Source organism: Miniopterus schreibersii (assembly GCF_964146895.1).
Source record: "Miniopterus schreibersii genome assembly, chromosome: 9".
Taxonomy (NCBI): Eukaryota; Metazoa; Chordata; class Mammalia; order Chiroptera; family Miniopteridae; genus Miniopterus; species Miniopterus schreibersii.
The window spans coordinates 59366754-59384132 of record NC_138118.1 but is presented as its reverse complement, the minus strand read 5'-3'; the positions used below and the strand labels follow the sequence as shown (position 1 = coordinate 59384132).

Below are 17379 nucleotides of genomic sequence, written 5' to 3'. Positions count from 1 at the left end.
TCCCATTGCAAAATGCTCATGTGCTACTAGTAAATAAAGGATGTAAGTGTTTTGGAATGAATGCAGCAGACAGTTGGCTTTATAAAGTAAGACCAGACCTACTTACAATTTATTAAAACCTTCCCACTAACTACCACCATCACCACCACCACACACTACACACACACACACACACACACACACACACACACACACACACACTAGCCCCACTGGCTCCTTGCATTGCTTGAAATTTAATCATCATGGGTATAAATAGCTTTAGATTCATCAGCTTTCTCACTGTCAATGCATATATAACTAAGATCAACAAACAGGCTCCTGAATAGAATGGTTGAGCAGAGCTCCCCTGCTTGTTACAAATGAAATGTGAGATACTGATGATGGAAAATTTCTTATAATTATAAAACACTTTAAACCATTTTTAACAATCATGTAGAAATTAAAACAGTTGAAGTTATATTTTAACATTACCCGTAAGGCTTTCTGTGTAAACATTCTGAATTCAGGAATTACTCCAGCAAGCAAGATTTTATACCTTCCACCTGCTGCTAGAGGGCGCTTTGTCACGGTTATGCTAGGTAGCACTTAAAGTTCTGTCATACATGTATTGTTATTTTTTAATATTGTCCATGATGTGAAAAGATCACAACTATGATTAATTTTGCATTTGTTTACAAATTATTTATTTGATAATATTTATTATAATTTATTTACATAGCATCTGTTATCACCTATGTCAGAAAAGAAAGGATATTTTAAAATATAACACAAAAGAAATAAACAAAAAAAAACAACAACAGTAAAAATTACTCCTTTAAATCAAATAGATTTAAGTTAACATTAGGGAAAACTCACTACATTGCCTTATTTCTCTCATTTTGTGTAGGACCCAAAAAGCTTCATCATGAGCCAGCACTGAGTTTGAAACTGGAAAGAGCTTATTTAATAAAGGCAATTGCAGACTAATATTGATTTAAAATATGTGAGGGGTAGTCCATGTGAAATCTATAGAACTTCCACAATATTTTCCAAGTTGTATTTTGTGCAACCCAATATTAAAATTTATATACATTTCTTAAGCATGAACTGAGAATCAGAAGACCTGGGCTAAAGAGGATTCGGGGTTTATTTCTGGGGGAACAACTTAACAAAAATACTAGTTAAGCACTTTGCTAGGTGCTAAGGATTCATAAATAAGTAAGGTCTGTATTCAAGGAGCCCAGAGGGAAAATAAACATGCAATAAAATGAATTGAGGTTAACGAGATAAGTACTGCAATAGACATATGTACAAGTGCAGAGAAAGCTGTGGTATAGTGATTACTTGGGGGGCAGTTCTTGCCATTTTTCTGAATCATGGAGAGATCACAAAGTGACCTCCAAAGAGGCTGCAGGTTTTCCAACAGTCACTCACTTTCTTTGCCTATAGAAGCACCTACAGAAGAATTGGGAGCCTCAACGCAAAATGTGTTTCCAGACTTGAATTCTGAAATAACTATCATTTCCTTTTTTACTTTTAATTATGCTTGAGGAATATTCTTCCTTCCCTGTTATCATTGAACTTCTGCAGTGAGCTTTTAGTGTGAAAAAGAATTTATGCAAGGAATGTTGCTCCATTTGATGCAGACTTGGTTATACACTTTTTATTTTATATAGTGGAAGGCTTGGTCTAGAGCTTTCTTGCAAGAAGTGGAATGAAATGAGGGTTAACTTATAACTTAGTAAATTAAGCGGAAACGTTCAGACTGCCTGCTGCCAGGGCAGTGCAGAGGCCAGGCTGCAAAGCGGAGGCCCAAACCCCACGGCAGCGGTAAGATCTTCTCCGGGCCATTGGTTCACCTCCTCTAGGCTTTGGCGGTGAAAATGTGGCCTCAGATATTATCTGTTGGCATAGGCTTTTCATTATAACTATACCAGCCCATAATTCAGTGTTACCTGGAAACACACCTGTGGTTTGTTTTTAAAAATAACGTGAATCCACAGATTCAATAAAATCAAAACAGATATTTGTAATAGGAAATACTACATAGAAAAATACATTTCTAAAGACATTCAGGTGTTCTGTTTTGATTCTTTGGTATAACTTGTACCTGTTACTTAGTGACTTCATGATGATTTATAACCATTTAGCAGATCTATGAAATACTTCAATTTTCATAGAAAGAAATGTAATTTCAAAATAAAGGCATAGTTTCCCATGGTAGGAAAACAGCTTTTGTTTTTCAGGCTATTTCATTATGAAAGCACACTGTTTTTCAAGAAAGTCACCAAAAAGGATATTTTCCTTCATGTGATTATTAATAACTGGGAATAATTCATGAGATATATTGACAATTACTGATAATTGCTACGAAGCTGTTCTGAAAGTCATAAACCTGTGTTCTTGCAGAACACATAACAGGTGTTCCCACTCCCTGTGTCCTTTGTATACACATTCATTCTGTATTCAAATCACAGAAGCAAGAGGCAGGATAGGGTCTGTTACCTCACTGCTAATTTCCCTAGCAAATAAACCAGCAGCTGCTGGTCCATGAACCAAGTTGCCACTACGAACAGGGCACCGTATACATGGGGCAGGATGCTTTCATGGAGCCCTCCAGCAGTACCGTCGGGGTCTTTCAGTGCCAAATATACCTCCTTCTCTTAGGTAAGCTACTGCATGATTTGTGTTTTAGCTGTCTGGTGTGTTTTTTAATTGTGGCCTTAAGGTTAATATTTGCTTTAAGCTGTAGATTCACTCAGATAATTGAAGAACAGCTCAGGACCTTTTAAACAATAACACGCTTTGTTCCAACAAAGAAGCAGGAACATTTCGTAGAAATAAGGTTCAATAAATAGATGGTTATTGTTTTCTTGAAACAATAATTTTTGTCAATAGCTCCCATTAAGAAAGTTAAGACATTCTTAAAACCTAATGAATGTCTTCTTCTTGGAGAATTTACATATAGTCGAAATAGTTTTTAGTACATTTAATTTTGGCAAATATTCTTATAGGCCATGAATTTGTGACTGCTTATAGTGAAACTCAAAACAATTTATGCAAAATTTTTTTGCTATTTTTGTTCAAGATATTGTAGCAAACCATTAGCTTTACTTCATTTTAAATTACCTGTCTTATGAAATATGGAAAAAGATGAGGTTCCAAACTGATAAAGAAATATTTTATACGCAATAGGGAGAAATGTGTTTTAAAAAGTATTATTTCTCCAAAATGCCTTTAGCCTTTCTCTTTGCCCAATGGCTATTTCTATTAAAAAAAATTTCTCTATACGAATATTTTTTCCTCAATCTCTTTATCCTTAGAGTTTAAAAGAGTCTTTCGCCAACATTCCCACTGTTTCTAACATCATTATTTTTACCAGATGTTCTCTTTTTCATTCTTCCTATTAATCAGTTTTAAAAGTCAAGGTTAGTTCCTTGTTTACATTCAACAGATGGGAATTTTAAAATGCTTTTTATTTCTTAAATGTTAAGAACAACTTAGCTAAATGAGCAATTTAAGTTTCAGCCTTCTTCAGTAGTTTAGAGCTTTGCTTTCACTGGTGTATTTCATTATAGTTTTCAATGTAAATGAAATTGTTAGTAAAATTTACACCTAATGTAGCACATAGTCCATATATTTGACATGTACAATTTGTAAATTTTTTTTAAAAGTGTTTGAGTTTTCCATAGTTGTGAATGTTCCAAGTGTGTATGTTGTCAAGTTCAAACCTATATTGATATTTAATGGGTTTTTTTTAATTAAAAAAAATCAAACAATTGCCATAACTGGCTTTTTATCTTTTGCATTTTTCTGTTATTTGCAAGTATCCTGTGTGTCAGGACACTTATTTTTAATTTTACAACAACAGGACTGCTGTCATTTCACAACTAATGCTTTTGAATTGGCTTAAAGAAGAACTTAAAGACAATTCACTTGAGGATTTCGACTAAAATAAATTAAGATATACTTTAGAGAAATAGCGTGTTCATAAGTAGTCAAAGCAGTTATTACCCTTAAGACTTTCTTACACAAATTTACTTTTTCCCATTAGTAGTGTGTCGTAAAGACCATAGGACATGTGGGAATCTTTTTGTCTTTTGGCATACTGAATTATCCATTTGTTTTTTTCTTTAACAAAAAATTTAAATATTTGAAGCCCAAAATGTAGTTTGTAAAGTCTATTTAAAGTAAAATTTCATAATTTCTATTTTCTCTAAATACACAAGAGTTTATTTTCAGTCAACAATAGTTGTGTTATGCTTGCTAATATCATACATGATAATGGGGAAGTAAATGCCAACTATTTTGAGCTACAGCTAAGGTCACTTTGTGAAAGTTTGATGTTTATATTCAACACAGTGAAACTGACCTAGGGAGTCTTTTGTTTCTGGAATATAGATCAATTTTACAATGACTTCAGGTGTTCCTTAACACTGGACATTCCCTTAAAATGCTAATGCTACACTGTTTAAGGGAGTCTCTAATGGGGAGTCTATGGCTATAATTTTAGTGTCAGATTATTAATGGTATTAGCAAGGTTTCTCCAGATTAGTATGCCTTATATGCAAAAATATAAGCGTTTTCCTTTTTTTATACTAAGAAAGTATTAGTTAATCTAATAATAAAATGAATTTTCATTTAAGTCAAAATATTTGGAGTATCAAAAGTTAAGATTTCATCAATTTTATATCATTTACCTTTTTTGAAGTTTATTTGTTCATACTGAGGTTGTTTTTCTAAAATCAACAGATTTAGTCCTTTAGGTTTTCTCATACTACCATAAAAGAACACTTGAAAAATACTACAAATGAAGCCAATTTTTTAAAAGTTAACAAACTGCTGTTTGACAACATGAATTTGTCACATCTTTAGTGGGAAATACAGCAATGGCAAGAGAGTCTGTGTTCCTAAAATGTAGAAGAAGCACTCAATTATCTGTTTATTGCCCAAAGTTCACTACAAGTAAGGATTGCATCATATCAATAGATTCATGCCTTCCCCGCAAAACAAAAATTTATTTTAGGTGGCTGAAATAAAGAAAATGTTATTCCTTGATGACATTCTTATAACTTGCTACCTATAAATTATCTGATAAAAAAAATGGTACAGGCAACCTAAGCAAACAGCTATTGTCACAAGTGTGCTCTCACTGCCATACATCTATGTGAAAAAATTCAAATGATATAACTTCATATCATTTGATGTGATAAACATTGAATATATGCAGAGATATTAATGGCAATATATTATTTAAGGTATTGTTTATGTGATGCAGTTTCTAAAATGGTCCAAAGTACTAGTTCACCCTAATTAAACAGTACTGTAAGTGCCGTATAAAATTATTTTCTGCTAAAGTAGTTTCATTTTTAACTAGGCTGCAATATTCATATTTAACATTTTATTAAATAAAACTTGCTTCCCATAATTCTAGTCATAGACGTCCTAATCAGTCTTTTCCTACTTAAGATTTAACATTCTGATTCAGAATCCAAAAGTCACCAACATTTCTGGTCTAGTCAAGCTGTCACTCCACAGTAATAAAGTGTTTCCCAACCATTTCCAGAATATTACAATCTCAGTTAATTTTCTTCAACTTCAACCACACACAAAAAAAGAAAGTAGATAAGAAAGGGTTCTTATCTTTTTAAAAAAAAAAAAAGTGAACAAGGGCTTATGCAATGACTTCCCCAAATGACAAGAACAGACTGGCCAGATTGCATTCAGGCCATCTAGATATACATCTCAGTACAACAGTGGTTTCTAGGCTGAGCTGTGAAATGCATTCGAGGGACCAACATATCAATGACCAACCTGCTCACAAACAGATGCAGCTACTGAGTTTTACGTCAGCAGCCATGCAGCTTTTCCCAGTGCATTCTCAAGGCAGCGACGTGGATTCCCACCATCCCCCTTGATGCCTTGGTAACAAACATAGAATCGCCACTTTATTAAAGGATATCCAGGGATTGGCAATGTGTTAAGTGGACTAACACCTGAGACTCAAGACTTCAAAATACTTTGTGCTCTCTCTCAATTAAATATGGACCCTTCACCTTCAAATGCAGGGTACCTGCTATCCTGAGAAAAGCACCTCAGAATGTCAAGAACATAAAGAGTAAGAGAGGCCTTAGCCCCCATCTGATACTACCCCTTTTTGCACAGGAGAAAGCAAGTCAAGAGAATAAAATAAAAAAACTTATTAAGGTCACTTAACTGACCGATCCCCATTTCTCTCCCAAGCGTGTGTCCTTTACTAAGACCTCACATTCAGTGGATTTTTAATGTTATTAAAGTATCAAATACAGTAACCTCTCTCCAAATTTAGAGAATAGTTTCCTGAAATCCTTATTTCAAGGCAATTAGCAAGTGATAGATTTAAGACTATATGGTAGAAGTGGGATAAGGGAGTCCAAGATGAGGACTGAACGATGAAACCATAAATATTTTTATGTGCACTCCAGTAGAAAAGAAGACAGTAACACACAATAAAAATAGTGGAAATTACATTTTACAAAAAATAATAATGGGTATTAAAAAGTTAGTTTTGATTTATTGCTTACCAGGAACTTGTCAGGAGCTTCCTATCACCAATTTCAATGAAAGGCATGAAACTGTTGTTGTTTTGTGCAGATAACACATATACCAAAGTGAATTTTTTCCTGAACTGGTTCCCCCATCCAAATGCCCCTTGTCTTTCTAAATCTATGAGTTCAAGAGCGTCATTCCCTTCTATCAGCCTTTGCTTCACGTATCTCAGGCATCATTAGTTTTGAGTCCTAAATTTACTCTCTCATCTCCCTTTCCCTCTCTTATGATTCCCTAGCAGAAACCATTACTCCTTTCCTGCAATCCACTTTACTTCCTCTTTTTTTTATGTGATGTTAGAAAACAATGTTACTCCATAACTTTAATCTTTTTAAAAAAAATATTACAGATGTCCCTTTTATCTCCCCAATGACCCATTCCACCTTGCCCCACCCCCCTCCCCAGTCCCTCTTCACACCATTGTCCGTGTCCTTGGGTTGTGCATATATGCGTATGAGTTCTTTGGTTCACTTTACTTCCTCTTTAGAGTTCCCAGCCACCAGCTCCTTCTTTTACTAATGATTCAAATTGGAAACAACTACAAATTTAACGTTCTTGCACTTTCCAGAAAAGAAAACAGAAGCAAATCTTCATAGCTTTCTAATTCTTTTGTTATGGACCAAATCACTGAAAGGAATGTGCAGGTACAGCCCATTATGAGAAAAGAAAAAAAAAATTACAAATCAACCACAAATACACACAGAGCCCAAGGAGACTGTAAGACACATGTTTATTTTTCCCACAGGGTCACCTAACTTTCAGTCCATATGGTCAGTTGCAGTTGAGTACCTGGGAGTCCCTTCTCTCTCTACCCCCTCTGGTCTTCCTCTTTCCCCTCCTGACTTCTTTGCTCTAACTTCCCTGCTGGCCCCAGGGTCTTACTTTCTGCTAGCAGCTAGCGAAAGACCAAAACCATGGAAATCTTTGTCCCCACCTCTACCCTGGGAAAGAAAGAGAGAAATTTACTGTCACTAGAACATGATACCTCCTAGGAGCAAGCCTACGCCTTTCACTTTCTCCAAAGAAATCATTGTATAAGAGACCTTTACACCTTTCCCTTCCTAATATTCATGGCCTTTCATAACAAGACTTAGATAAAGCTTAAAGATCCCCTTCTTAGTAGGGATGAAAAGGGGAAGCAATCAAGATAAACGCTTTGAATATGAGGAAATTGAAATTGTGAAACCTGATTTAACGTATAATTTTGAATTAATATGTAGCCCAACACTATGCAGTTTCTGCTCAGGATGCCCTAAAGCCTTAACCCTTTCCGTTACAAGTCATGACCTGCCTGAGGCAGCCAGAAACAATGTCCATGTCTTAACTAAGGGTCACAAGGCATGTTAAGCTAAAGATAACATCTTCCCTAAATTATGTTTCAGTTCCTGAGCCCTAAGGTGGAACAACCCCCTAGCTCCTTTCTCATGAAACCAGGCAGAGGGATTCCAGAGTAGACCTCAGATCTGTCCTCAAGATCTGAAGAAAGGATTTATTATCAGTCAGCTCCCAACATGACCCTGAACCTCTAACCTACATTGTCCTGTGATTTTTGCCCTGTATAATCTGTAATCTATACTTCATCGGGGAGTTCAGGTTTTTGAGCATTAGTGTGTCATTCATAATAAACTAGCCAATTTTCTTTCTCCTCTGCAATGATCGATGCTTAGTGTTTGGCTCTGCTAATGCCACCTGGACAAACTCTTTCTTTTCAATAACAATTGTAAGATACTTATTTGTGTCCAAATTCCCATCTCTTCTCACCTCAAATTTTATTCCATCTTCACTTCATATGTATTCTGCTTCATCAAGATTTCTCTTCCTAGTGCATCATTCCAATAGCTGCAAACATGCTGTTCAGTATCCATCTAGGAAAAAAAGAAGAAACATTTTTCGGCTCCCCTGCACAGCAAAGCTCCCCAGAAGTGCTGATAATATTCACTGTCTCCGATTTCCTTTCCTTTCTTTCTTTTTTTCCTTACTATTTAAAATACTTCACATTTCAGTTCCTTCCATCCCCTCCCCCACTATTTTAAATGTTCATATGATATAGGTATCATGTTGCTACTTTTAAAAATGAAGATTTTGAAGCAGAAATTTTAATTAGGACTTTAGCAACATGGTAGCCTAAACCAAGGAAGGTTCTCTTTTCAATTGCAAATACACAGACATGCTAGATAAAATAAAATAAAATAATAAAATAAAATAAAATATCATGGCTCAAGGTAAAGAAGGGGAAATCTCTAACTGCCAGAAACTAGAAAGAAACCTGCAGACCTAGCAGTGAGTACATAGGCCAAACAACCCAGGCAAAGAGGAGACCAGGAGCCAGGGCTATGCACTGGGCAGAGCTCCTTGCACCAAGACCCTCTAGAACCCTCATTCCCTCTTAACCCGCTTTAATCCAGTGTTCATGCCTAGTATATCCTTTCAGTATTTCCTCTTGGATTTTTAGTGGGCATTTAAAATGAACATGTCCAAAACTGACTCCCGATCTTCCCCCAGGAAAGCTGTTCTCCCCATAGTCTTCACCATGATTAATTTATTAGCTGTCCATTAATAAATGACAACTCCACTCCTCCAATTGATCAGGCCAGCAACCTTGGAACCATTCTTGACTCCTCTTGGTTTCTTATATGCCACCCGCAATGTGTCATCAAATTCTGTTAGCACCACCAGCCTTTTATCACAGTATCTTTTACTATCACCCTGGTCTATAGCACAATCATCTCTTGCCTACTTTATTGCAGTCACCTCTTAAGTGTTCTCCTACTCCTTCTCTTGACCATATTTCTATCTATTCTCACAGCAGCTAGAGTACACCTGAAAAACAGAAGAGAGAGGTCATGTCCTTCTCTGCTCACAAAATTCTAGTTGTATCCCTGTCCCAGAGAGTAATTGCCAAGGTGTTTCCCATGACCCTAAGACATGGCCTGATCTGGCCCCAGCCACCTTGCCGACCTCATGTCTTACCACGCTCCTCCTCCTCTCTGTTCCATCTACTTCTGCCCTTTGTTGTTTCTCAAACACTCCAGTCAGATTCCTGCCTTTGGGCAGGAATAACTGATCATGATTGATAATGATTTAATGTCACTGTCCTTGGGATATCTGCATTTGGCAAGGCTTTGGCTAAAAGGAAAAACTTCCAACTATTAAGCTATTTCAGAAGACTTTGGAGGAAGGTTTTTTGGAGGAACTAGCCCTCAATATTTCTTGAATCACATAGATTGATTAGGATATGATATGACTCAGACATTAAGATAGTCACAATTTCAAATTTTTAAAAAGTTTCATGGACTTTAGAACTAATAATCTCTCCCAGTTCTCCTTTTCCCACTATACTTTAACAGTCATAGATAATAACTTCTGCTTTTCCTTAAAGAAGTCATGCAATCAACACAGTCTTTGGGTGGAGTTTTTCAAATGCAGAAGGCTTTAGAGACAAATATTTACCTCTACAGGTAACCGGTTCTAGGATGGTCAGTGCCTAGAAACCGCTCTTCTTTGAAAGGAATTATCGCCTGATCAGGTTCTCGCTGCACTGTCTCTTTAGATTATGAAATGTGGCTCAGAGTCTTTACTGCTTTTCTTTCCTTTATAACAGGTGCTTGCTCGGGACTGAAGGTGGTGGTGCCATCACACACCGTCCATGGCATCAGGGGTCAGGCCCTCTACCTCCCTGTACACTACGGATTCCACACTCCAGCATCAGGCATCCAGATCATATGGCTGTTTGAAAGACACCACACGATGCCCAAATACCTGCTGGGCTCTGTAAACAAGTCTGTGGTTCCCGACTTGGAATACCAACACAAGTTCACCATGAGGCCGCCCAACGCATCCCTGCTCATCAACCCACTGCAGTTCACTGACGAAGGCAACTACATCGTGAAGGTCAACATTCAGGGAAATGGAACTCTCTCAGCGAGTCAGAAGATCCAAGTCACTGTTGATGGTGAGTCCACTTTAAGTTAATAATGACTCAGATCAGACTACCCGGCTTTAGGTCCTGGCTCTCCAACTTTGGGCAAATTAATCAACCTGCAAAGCCTCAGTGTCTCGTAGCACAAATGGCATTACTTACCTCATGAGGCTTTCTGAGGATTAGATACGACATGCATGTAGAGGATATGCACAGTGCCCAGCCAAAGGTAATCAAGCAATAAATAGAACTTAGTATTTGTTTGCCTGGAGACTATCAAGTATAAAGTTGAGAATATAGTGAGATGGAGAAAATTTTATTTTCTCAGTAGCAGAATGCACACTGGGAAGAGCCCTAATTTTGTCACATGGAGATTTTTATTTATTTATTTTTAAAATTTATCTTTATTGTTGAAACTATTACAGATGTCCCTCCCCCCCATTGGTCCCCTCCACCCAGCATCTGCCCCACCCCCAGGCCTTCCCCAAACTATTGTCTGTGTCCATGGGTTATGCATTTATGCATATAAGGTCTTTGATTAATCTCTCCCTACCCACTCCCCCATCCCTGCCTTCCCTCTGAGATCCCTCAGTCTGTTCCATGCTTCTATGTCTCTGGATCTATTTTGTTCATCAGATAATTTTGTTCATTATATTTCATATGAGTGAGATCATGTGGTGCTTGTCTTTCTCTGAATGGCTTATTTCACTTAGCATAATACTTTCTAGTTCCCTACATGCTGTCCCAAAGGGTAAGAGCTCCTTCTTTTTTTACAGCTGCTTAATATTCCATAGTATAAATGTGCCACAGCTTTTTTATCCACTCTTCTACTGATGGGCACTTGGGCTGCTTCCAGATCTTAGCTACTGGAAATTGCACTGCTATGAACATAGGGGTCACCTGGAGATTTTTATTTTAGCACACTGTGTGGGGGAGGATGAGATCTGCACAAGGACCATTCTTAAGGAACAATAGAAGTTGTGGGAAATGTCGTTGGAGGGAGAGTGGGGTCAGCTAACTTTCAGATATTTATTTTCCTTATTGAGATATTTAAGCAGCATACCTTAAATAAATTACGTCCAAAGCCCAATTTCTCATTTTCCCTCTAAACTCATTTTTTTAACAATGTTTCTCCTAAATTTTCATAAATACCAACTCTATTCCATCAATTGCTTAGACCAAAACCTTGCCATCACCATTGACCCCCCCTCTTTCTCTCACATCCCACATCCAGTCCATGAGTTAATCCTGTCAGCTTCACCTTCAAAATACACAGAGTTCCATCTCTTCTCACCCCCCACCCCCACCATCTCACCACCCCCACTGCCCCGCTCCACCCCACCATCAGTTCTGGCCTAGACTAGCCAAATAGCCTGCCACCTAAACTCCCTGCTTCTGCTCCTGCCTCCTGTAGCTTAAAATGCTCCCATGGCTTTCTAGCTCACTCAGAATAAAAGTCAAAGTACTAACAATGGTCTACAAGGCCCACCATGATCTCCCCAGCATACCCAATGCCTATGTGACCCCATTTCCTACTTCCCCTCGCTCTGTTGTGGCCACTCTGGTCTCTTTGTTCTCCCTAGAACAGGCCAGACACTCACATCTCAGGACCTTTGTACTTGCTGTTCCATCTACCTACATTACTTTTCTCCTAGATAATAGCATGGTTCTCTCCCCTATTTCCTTTAGGTGTTAGCTGAAGTATCACCATCTGTGAAGCCTTTCTTGACCACCTTATATAAAGTATAACAACACTCCCAAATACAGGGAGAGAGACAGAGAGAGAGACAGAGGGAGAGGAAGAGAAAGGCAAATTTCTGCTTGAGTTCCTTTCATAGCACTTATTTCCACTCAACATATTATATATTTTTATTTGTTTATTGTTTCCCTTCGCCACATAGAATATAAGGTCCACAAGAGCAGGAACTTTGTATTATTTTCCTCTTTGTCCTCAGTGCCTAAACCTGTTGCTGGCCATTAGTAGGTACTCAGTGTATATCTGTGGAGTAAATGAGTGGAGACTGGAGAGCAAATTTGCAGGGCAGCAAATACACAGGATGTGGAAGCAGATGCCTAGGGAGCAAATTTAGGGAACAAATAGGAAAAAATTCTAAATGGAGTTTTCATGAAATTCTCCTGTGTAGTATCCCTTCTCTCCCCAAAACTTTCAACAGAACATCCATTACTTGTTAACGTGTAGTAAAATCGAACCTGTTTAGAGAAATGCAACCAAAAAGCCTTACTAAGGGTTTAGGGCCCACGCAAAGTCTTCTGGGGAAACTTTCACATCTGAGCTACAGTATTTTAGACAAATCTGTGATTACAATCCTAACGTCTATCCTAATAATTGATTCTCTCCATATGAAACTTTTGACATAGTACCTATTTGACTTATACCGTGTCTATATCCACACACAGACATATTTGAAACATACGCTTTTTTGATGTAATAAATGTACACAACTTGTTTTTCTTTTAAAATCATAATAATGTGAACAAAGCTATTCCAAATCCTTTGTTCTTGCCAGCAAAGATGAAGGATTAAATTAAATGGACAAGTTGATTGCACCCATCTTGAGAAAGGCCGGAGGCTTCAGAACCACTCAGTTGCCTTGCATGCTGCCCTTTCAACCCCCCTTCTCCTCGTCTTTCGTATTTTCCTGTCTCCTCTGGGCTGAAGGCTTGGGTCTGTTTGTTCCGTAATAAACATGTTTCAGTGTAGGAAATTGTATGAATCGAGACAGATTTACTTAAGATACATCAACCTCAGTTAAAAACTTGATAGGAAATTGAAATCTTAATATTGGAGCCAATCATCTGTCACTTATACATCACCTCAGTCTCTCTGTGTCCTGTAGTCATACACAGAAGGAGGTTATTAAACACGTATCTCTCCAAAGTGCCCGAGAGAAGCGTCATCAGATTTAAAGCCCTCTTCACTTTGCCACTGACTGCTGCGTAACTCTGGGCAAGTCACCATCGCTTATCAAACAGAGTCAAGAACCTCAATATTTAATGAAGGTTGCTGAAAATGGTTGTGGACACTGATGTAATTTCCACTCTTATCCAACAATTTTAGAGTTAAAACTCAGGGAAGAAATACATACTCATTCTTGGAAATTCACTTGTTTTCACTTGTCACAGATATTATGTGACTACAGTGTATCAGGCTCATGACATAAAATTATGTTCTTATGTCTCTAAGTTCCAATGGGAATTTCTATTGGATTTGTCTTTTATGCTCTGATTTGATATGATCCCAATCTGAAAATACCCTATTTTCAGTTTTGAATACCCTGAGTCAGTTTTGAAATGTAGGTGTTGGTTTGTTAGAGTGACAAACATAATGTTGCAACACAAATGCACAGCAATTAAAATATATAATTAGCCTGGCCAGTGTGGCTCAGTGATTGAACATCAACCTATGAACCAGGAGGTCATGGTTCAATTCCAGGCCAGGGCAAATGCCCAGGTTGTGGGTCCAATCCCCAGTTGGGGCCGTGCAGGAGGCAGCTGATCAGTGACTCTCTCATCATTGATGTTTCTCCCTCTCTCTTCCTCTCCCTTCCTCTCACTGAAGTCCATAAAATTTTTAAAAAAACTAAAAACCAAACAAAACATATAATTAGTTTGCTTACATAAAAAGAAAAATAATTGATACATATATTATTCTCTAAAGCTTTCCAATTCCCCACAAGTATAATATATATGAGCTTTATATTTTGCAAATGGTAGATAGAAATTTGAGGTTAGCACATCCACCCCACCAGTTGCTCTTGGACTTAGGACAAATCAAGAGAAGGGATTATGCATGTTAATGTTGTCTGTGAGAGTATACTTTTATAGTGTTGGCAAGCACACAAACAGGAGAGAAGGCAGCTGATGTTCTCTACCACCAATGTCATTGTCTATAAAAGGTTTTCATTAGAAAACCCTTGAAGAGTAAGTTCTAGAATGTGGTTATTTCTGCTGTAAATGATATTTTTATATTTTACTGCTTTGCATTTCCCACAGCTTTTTAATTCTCTTCTTTAATTATTGCCTGCACTGTCTACATTTACGACATGTAAAACTGTAGAATCATTTCCCCAGGATTTAATATTTGAGAGACTGTATAGATTTTTTTTAATAAATTTTTTATTTTAATGTTGTGGTGGTAAAAGTCATTTCTCTCTCTCTCAATATTGAAGACCCTGTCACAAAACCAGTGGTGCAGATCCAGCCTTCCTCTGGGGCTGTGGAGTATGTGGGGAACATGACCCTGACATGCCTTGTGGAAGAAGGCACCCGGCTGGCTTACCAGTGGTTAAAAAATGGAAAACCTGTCCATACCAGCTCCACCAACTCCTTTTCTCCCCAAAACAACGTTCTTCATATTGCTCCAGTGACCAAAGAAGACATTGGGAATTACAGCTGCCTGGTGAAGAACCCTGTCAGTGAGATGGAAAGTAACACCATTATGCCCACCATATATTGTAAGTTAAAAAAAAATCATGAGTTTTCTTCTGGGAAGTTCTCACAAGGGTAGTAACAGAGACTATCAACACCAGATGTCATTTGGTTTTTACTATTACTGTAGCGCAGTTGTAATCACACTTCCTAGGCACTGTCTGATCATGAAATACATTTACTTGCACAATCCTGTTTCTTGAAGTTCAAGCTGAGATACTGGCCAGGGGCCTTTCAGGATACATTTTATGACTCAGCGCATTGTGCGACCTTATTTCTAGTGGAAAATAGGAACCCATAATCACACCTGTGTTAAATATTATACTTTAAATGCTGTACCTTCTTTCCTTGTTGTGTTATTTGAAAGAATTAAAATATCCCAATTTGAATAAATTCAGATTTTCCAATATATCTTCTTTTACAGACTGAACTCTCTTCTTCACATTCTTTTAGATGTAATCTCTGAAAATCTCACAGAGAAACATCTGTCATGAGTATAGACTAATGACAGTAGAAAGAAGAACATTGAGAAAATTTACAAACATGGGCTCTGTTTACACATTGTAAAGATGAATGCCTGCATGACTTAAGATTTTTACTCTGATTAAGGAGTAATTGTAAAGATAGTATTATTGTAATTAATTTTCTGGATTATTTTCACATTCAAATGCAAAAGCCTTCACTTGGCCAACACCACTTAATGACATTCATTCACTCATTCCTTCACTTGTTCATTCATATTTTGATTCAAAAATCAAATATCATTGTCTTGTTTATTCTAAGCAATTATTACCTATAGGAACATGCATGGAACATATGTAACATATACAGTAGAAACACAACCCAGACTTGTTAATTTATTAATTTTTCTTGCTATCACTCTTTTAATCCTATTTTATTGTTTGTTGTTGTTGTTTTCTTGGTTGGGGGTTATAAGAATTAAATAAAATATATAATCTGAAGATTTGTCACTGATCCTTTCTGTCGATGTGGCATCAACATGTTTGCAGTCTTCATCATTCCATGCAAGCTGGGGGTCCGCCCTCAGTTGATGCTGTGCCCCCTTCCCTCTCTCCACCTGCTTACACGCTCCGGCTTACCTCCTCCTACATCTTCTCTAGAAAGGCTCACCTGCCCCCACTTGGTCTCACCTCTCCTGTGTTGCTCAGAGGTTCGCTGTGCTCCTGCAGTACCCCACACACATCTCCCCTGGTACTCATTGCATTATATTTTCCTGCGTCTCTTCCCCTTGTCAGTGCCCACCCCCAAATAGGAGCTCTACCTTATTCATCTTCGTATCCCTAGGGCAATACTTAACACAGATTAAGAACTCAATTGAGGTTCCTTGAACTTGACTAAAATGGAACAGCTTATCTTTCTTCATATCCTTTTTACATGCCAGTGTTACTTGATGCTGTAGAGAGGCTAAATTCCCTTTATAAGATAACAGCATCTTAGAGTGATTGTGCCCTTCTTTGTTGTTTTTCTGACCTTTGGCAAAGTTCCTCAATAATCTAGTAAATGCCATATTCCAATATTTCCCCATAGAGGTCTGCATCATAATTTATAATTTCAGCATGAATTGCCTATTCTGTTTTCTTAAGGCACTGTTTCTATAACAGCTTCTTTCATGAAAGCAGGAATTATTTTTTATTCTGGCAGTAAAAAAGTATAACAAAGTCTATCAAGATCGACCATCTACTTATGAGGATATGATGTCATAATCTGGTATTGGTCTTGGTGGAATATAATGTCAACCAGTAATTCAGACAAATATCTGCTTGCAGTTCATGCAGTGTATATACCTTCCAGCTCCAGTTGTAAATAATAACCCAGTAACCACTGCATTTTGTGTGTAGCATATGGCACCGCTGCAGGGAAGTACTCTAAGTGATAAAAATTAAAGAAAAAATAAAAGGTCATTCACAGTAAATACTTACCATCTGCTCCCAAGCAGGGTGGCAAGCAACATCACGATGAACATTTAGGTACTGGTCCCGCCCAGCCATAAATTGTTAAAGAGAACAGATGATATGTGACTTTACAAGTCATTTAGGAAACAGCCAATCCTGAGGCAAAGAGTTCATTTCTATTGGGAGTTCTCTGCCAAAGGCAAGAAACTGAACCACAATCCAGAGTCAAAATAGAGTTATCCTTCTACTTTCATCTTCAATGTCAGAGGCAGCACTGGTTGAGGCCCTGCAGGTGTCTTCAATTGGATTGCTCAGTCCCATGAATAATGTACTAGGCTGCACCTCAAAGTAAAAGGATGGTCAGCCTGAAGTGCTAATGAAAAAGGAAATAACATTATAGTATATTAAGAAGAAAATAGATTGAGTATAAGCAGTGTGTGGAATGTGAAAGATAGAAAAATCAATAGATCTATAATAGAGAACTACTCTGGGCATCTGCAAATTTGAGGCTGGCTTGCTAGTATTCAAAAT

The 17379-nt window shown here is 37.6% G+C and overlaps 1 protein-coding gene across 3 annotated transcripts in view; it reads left to right on the top strand.

The window, feature by feature from the left end:
• Nucleotides 1–2452: 2452 nt before the first annotated feature.
• Nucleotides 2453–17379, top strand: part of HEPACAM2 (HEPACAM family member 2) — a gene marked incomplete at its 3' end in the record, with an annotated part of 33069 nt that continues 18142 nt past the window's right edge. For all 3 annotated transcript variants that reach the window (XM_081147393.1, XM_081147391.1, XM_081147392.1), the window contains exons 1-3: nucleotides 2453–2646; nucleotides 10169–10519; nucleotides 14677–14961. In XM_081147393.1, the coding sequence (XP_081003519.1) occupies nucleotides 2568–2646; nucleotides 10169–10519; nucleotides 14677–14961 (715 nt within the window). In that variant the 5' untranslated portion in view covers nucleotides 2453–2567. The remainder of the gene's footprint in view (nucleotides 2647–10168; nucleotides 10520–14676; nucleotides 14962–17379) is intronic.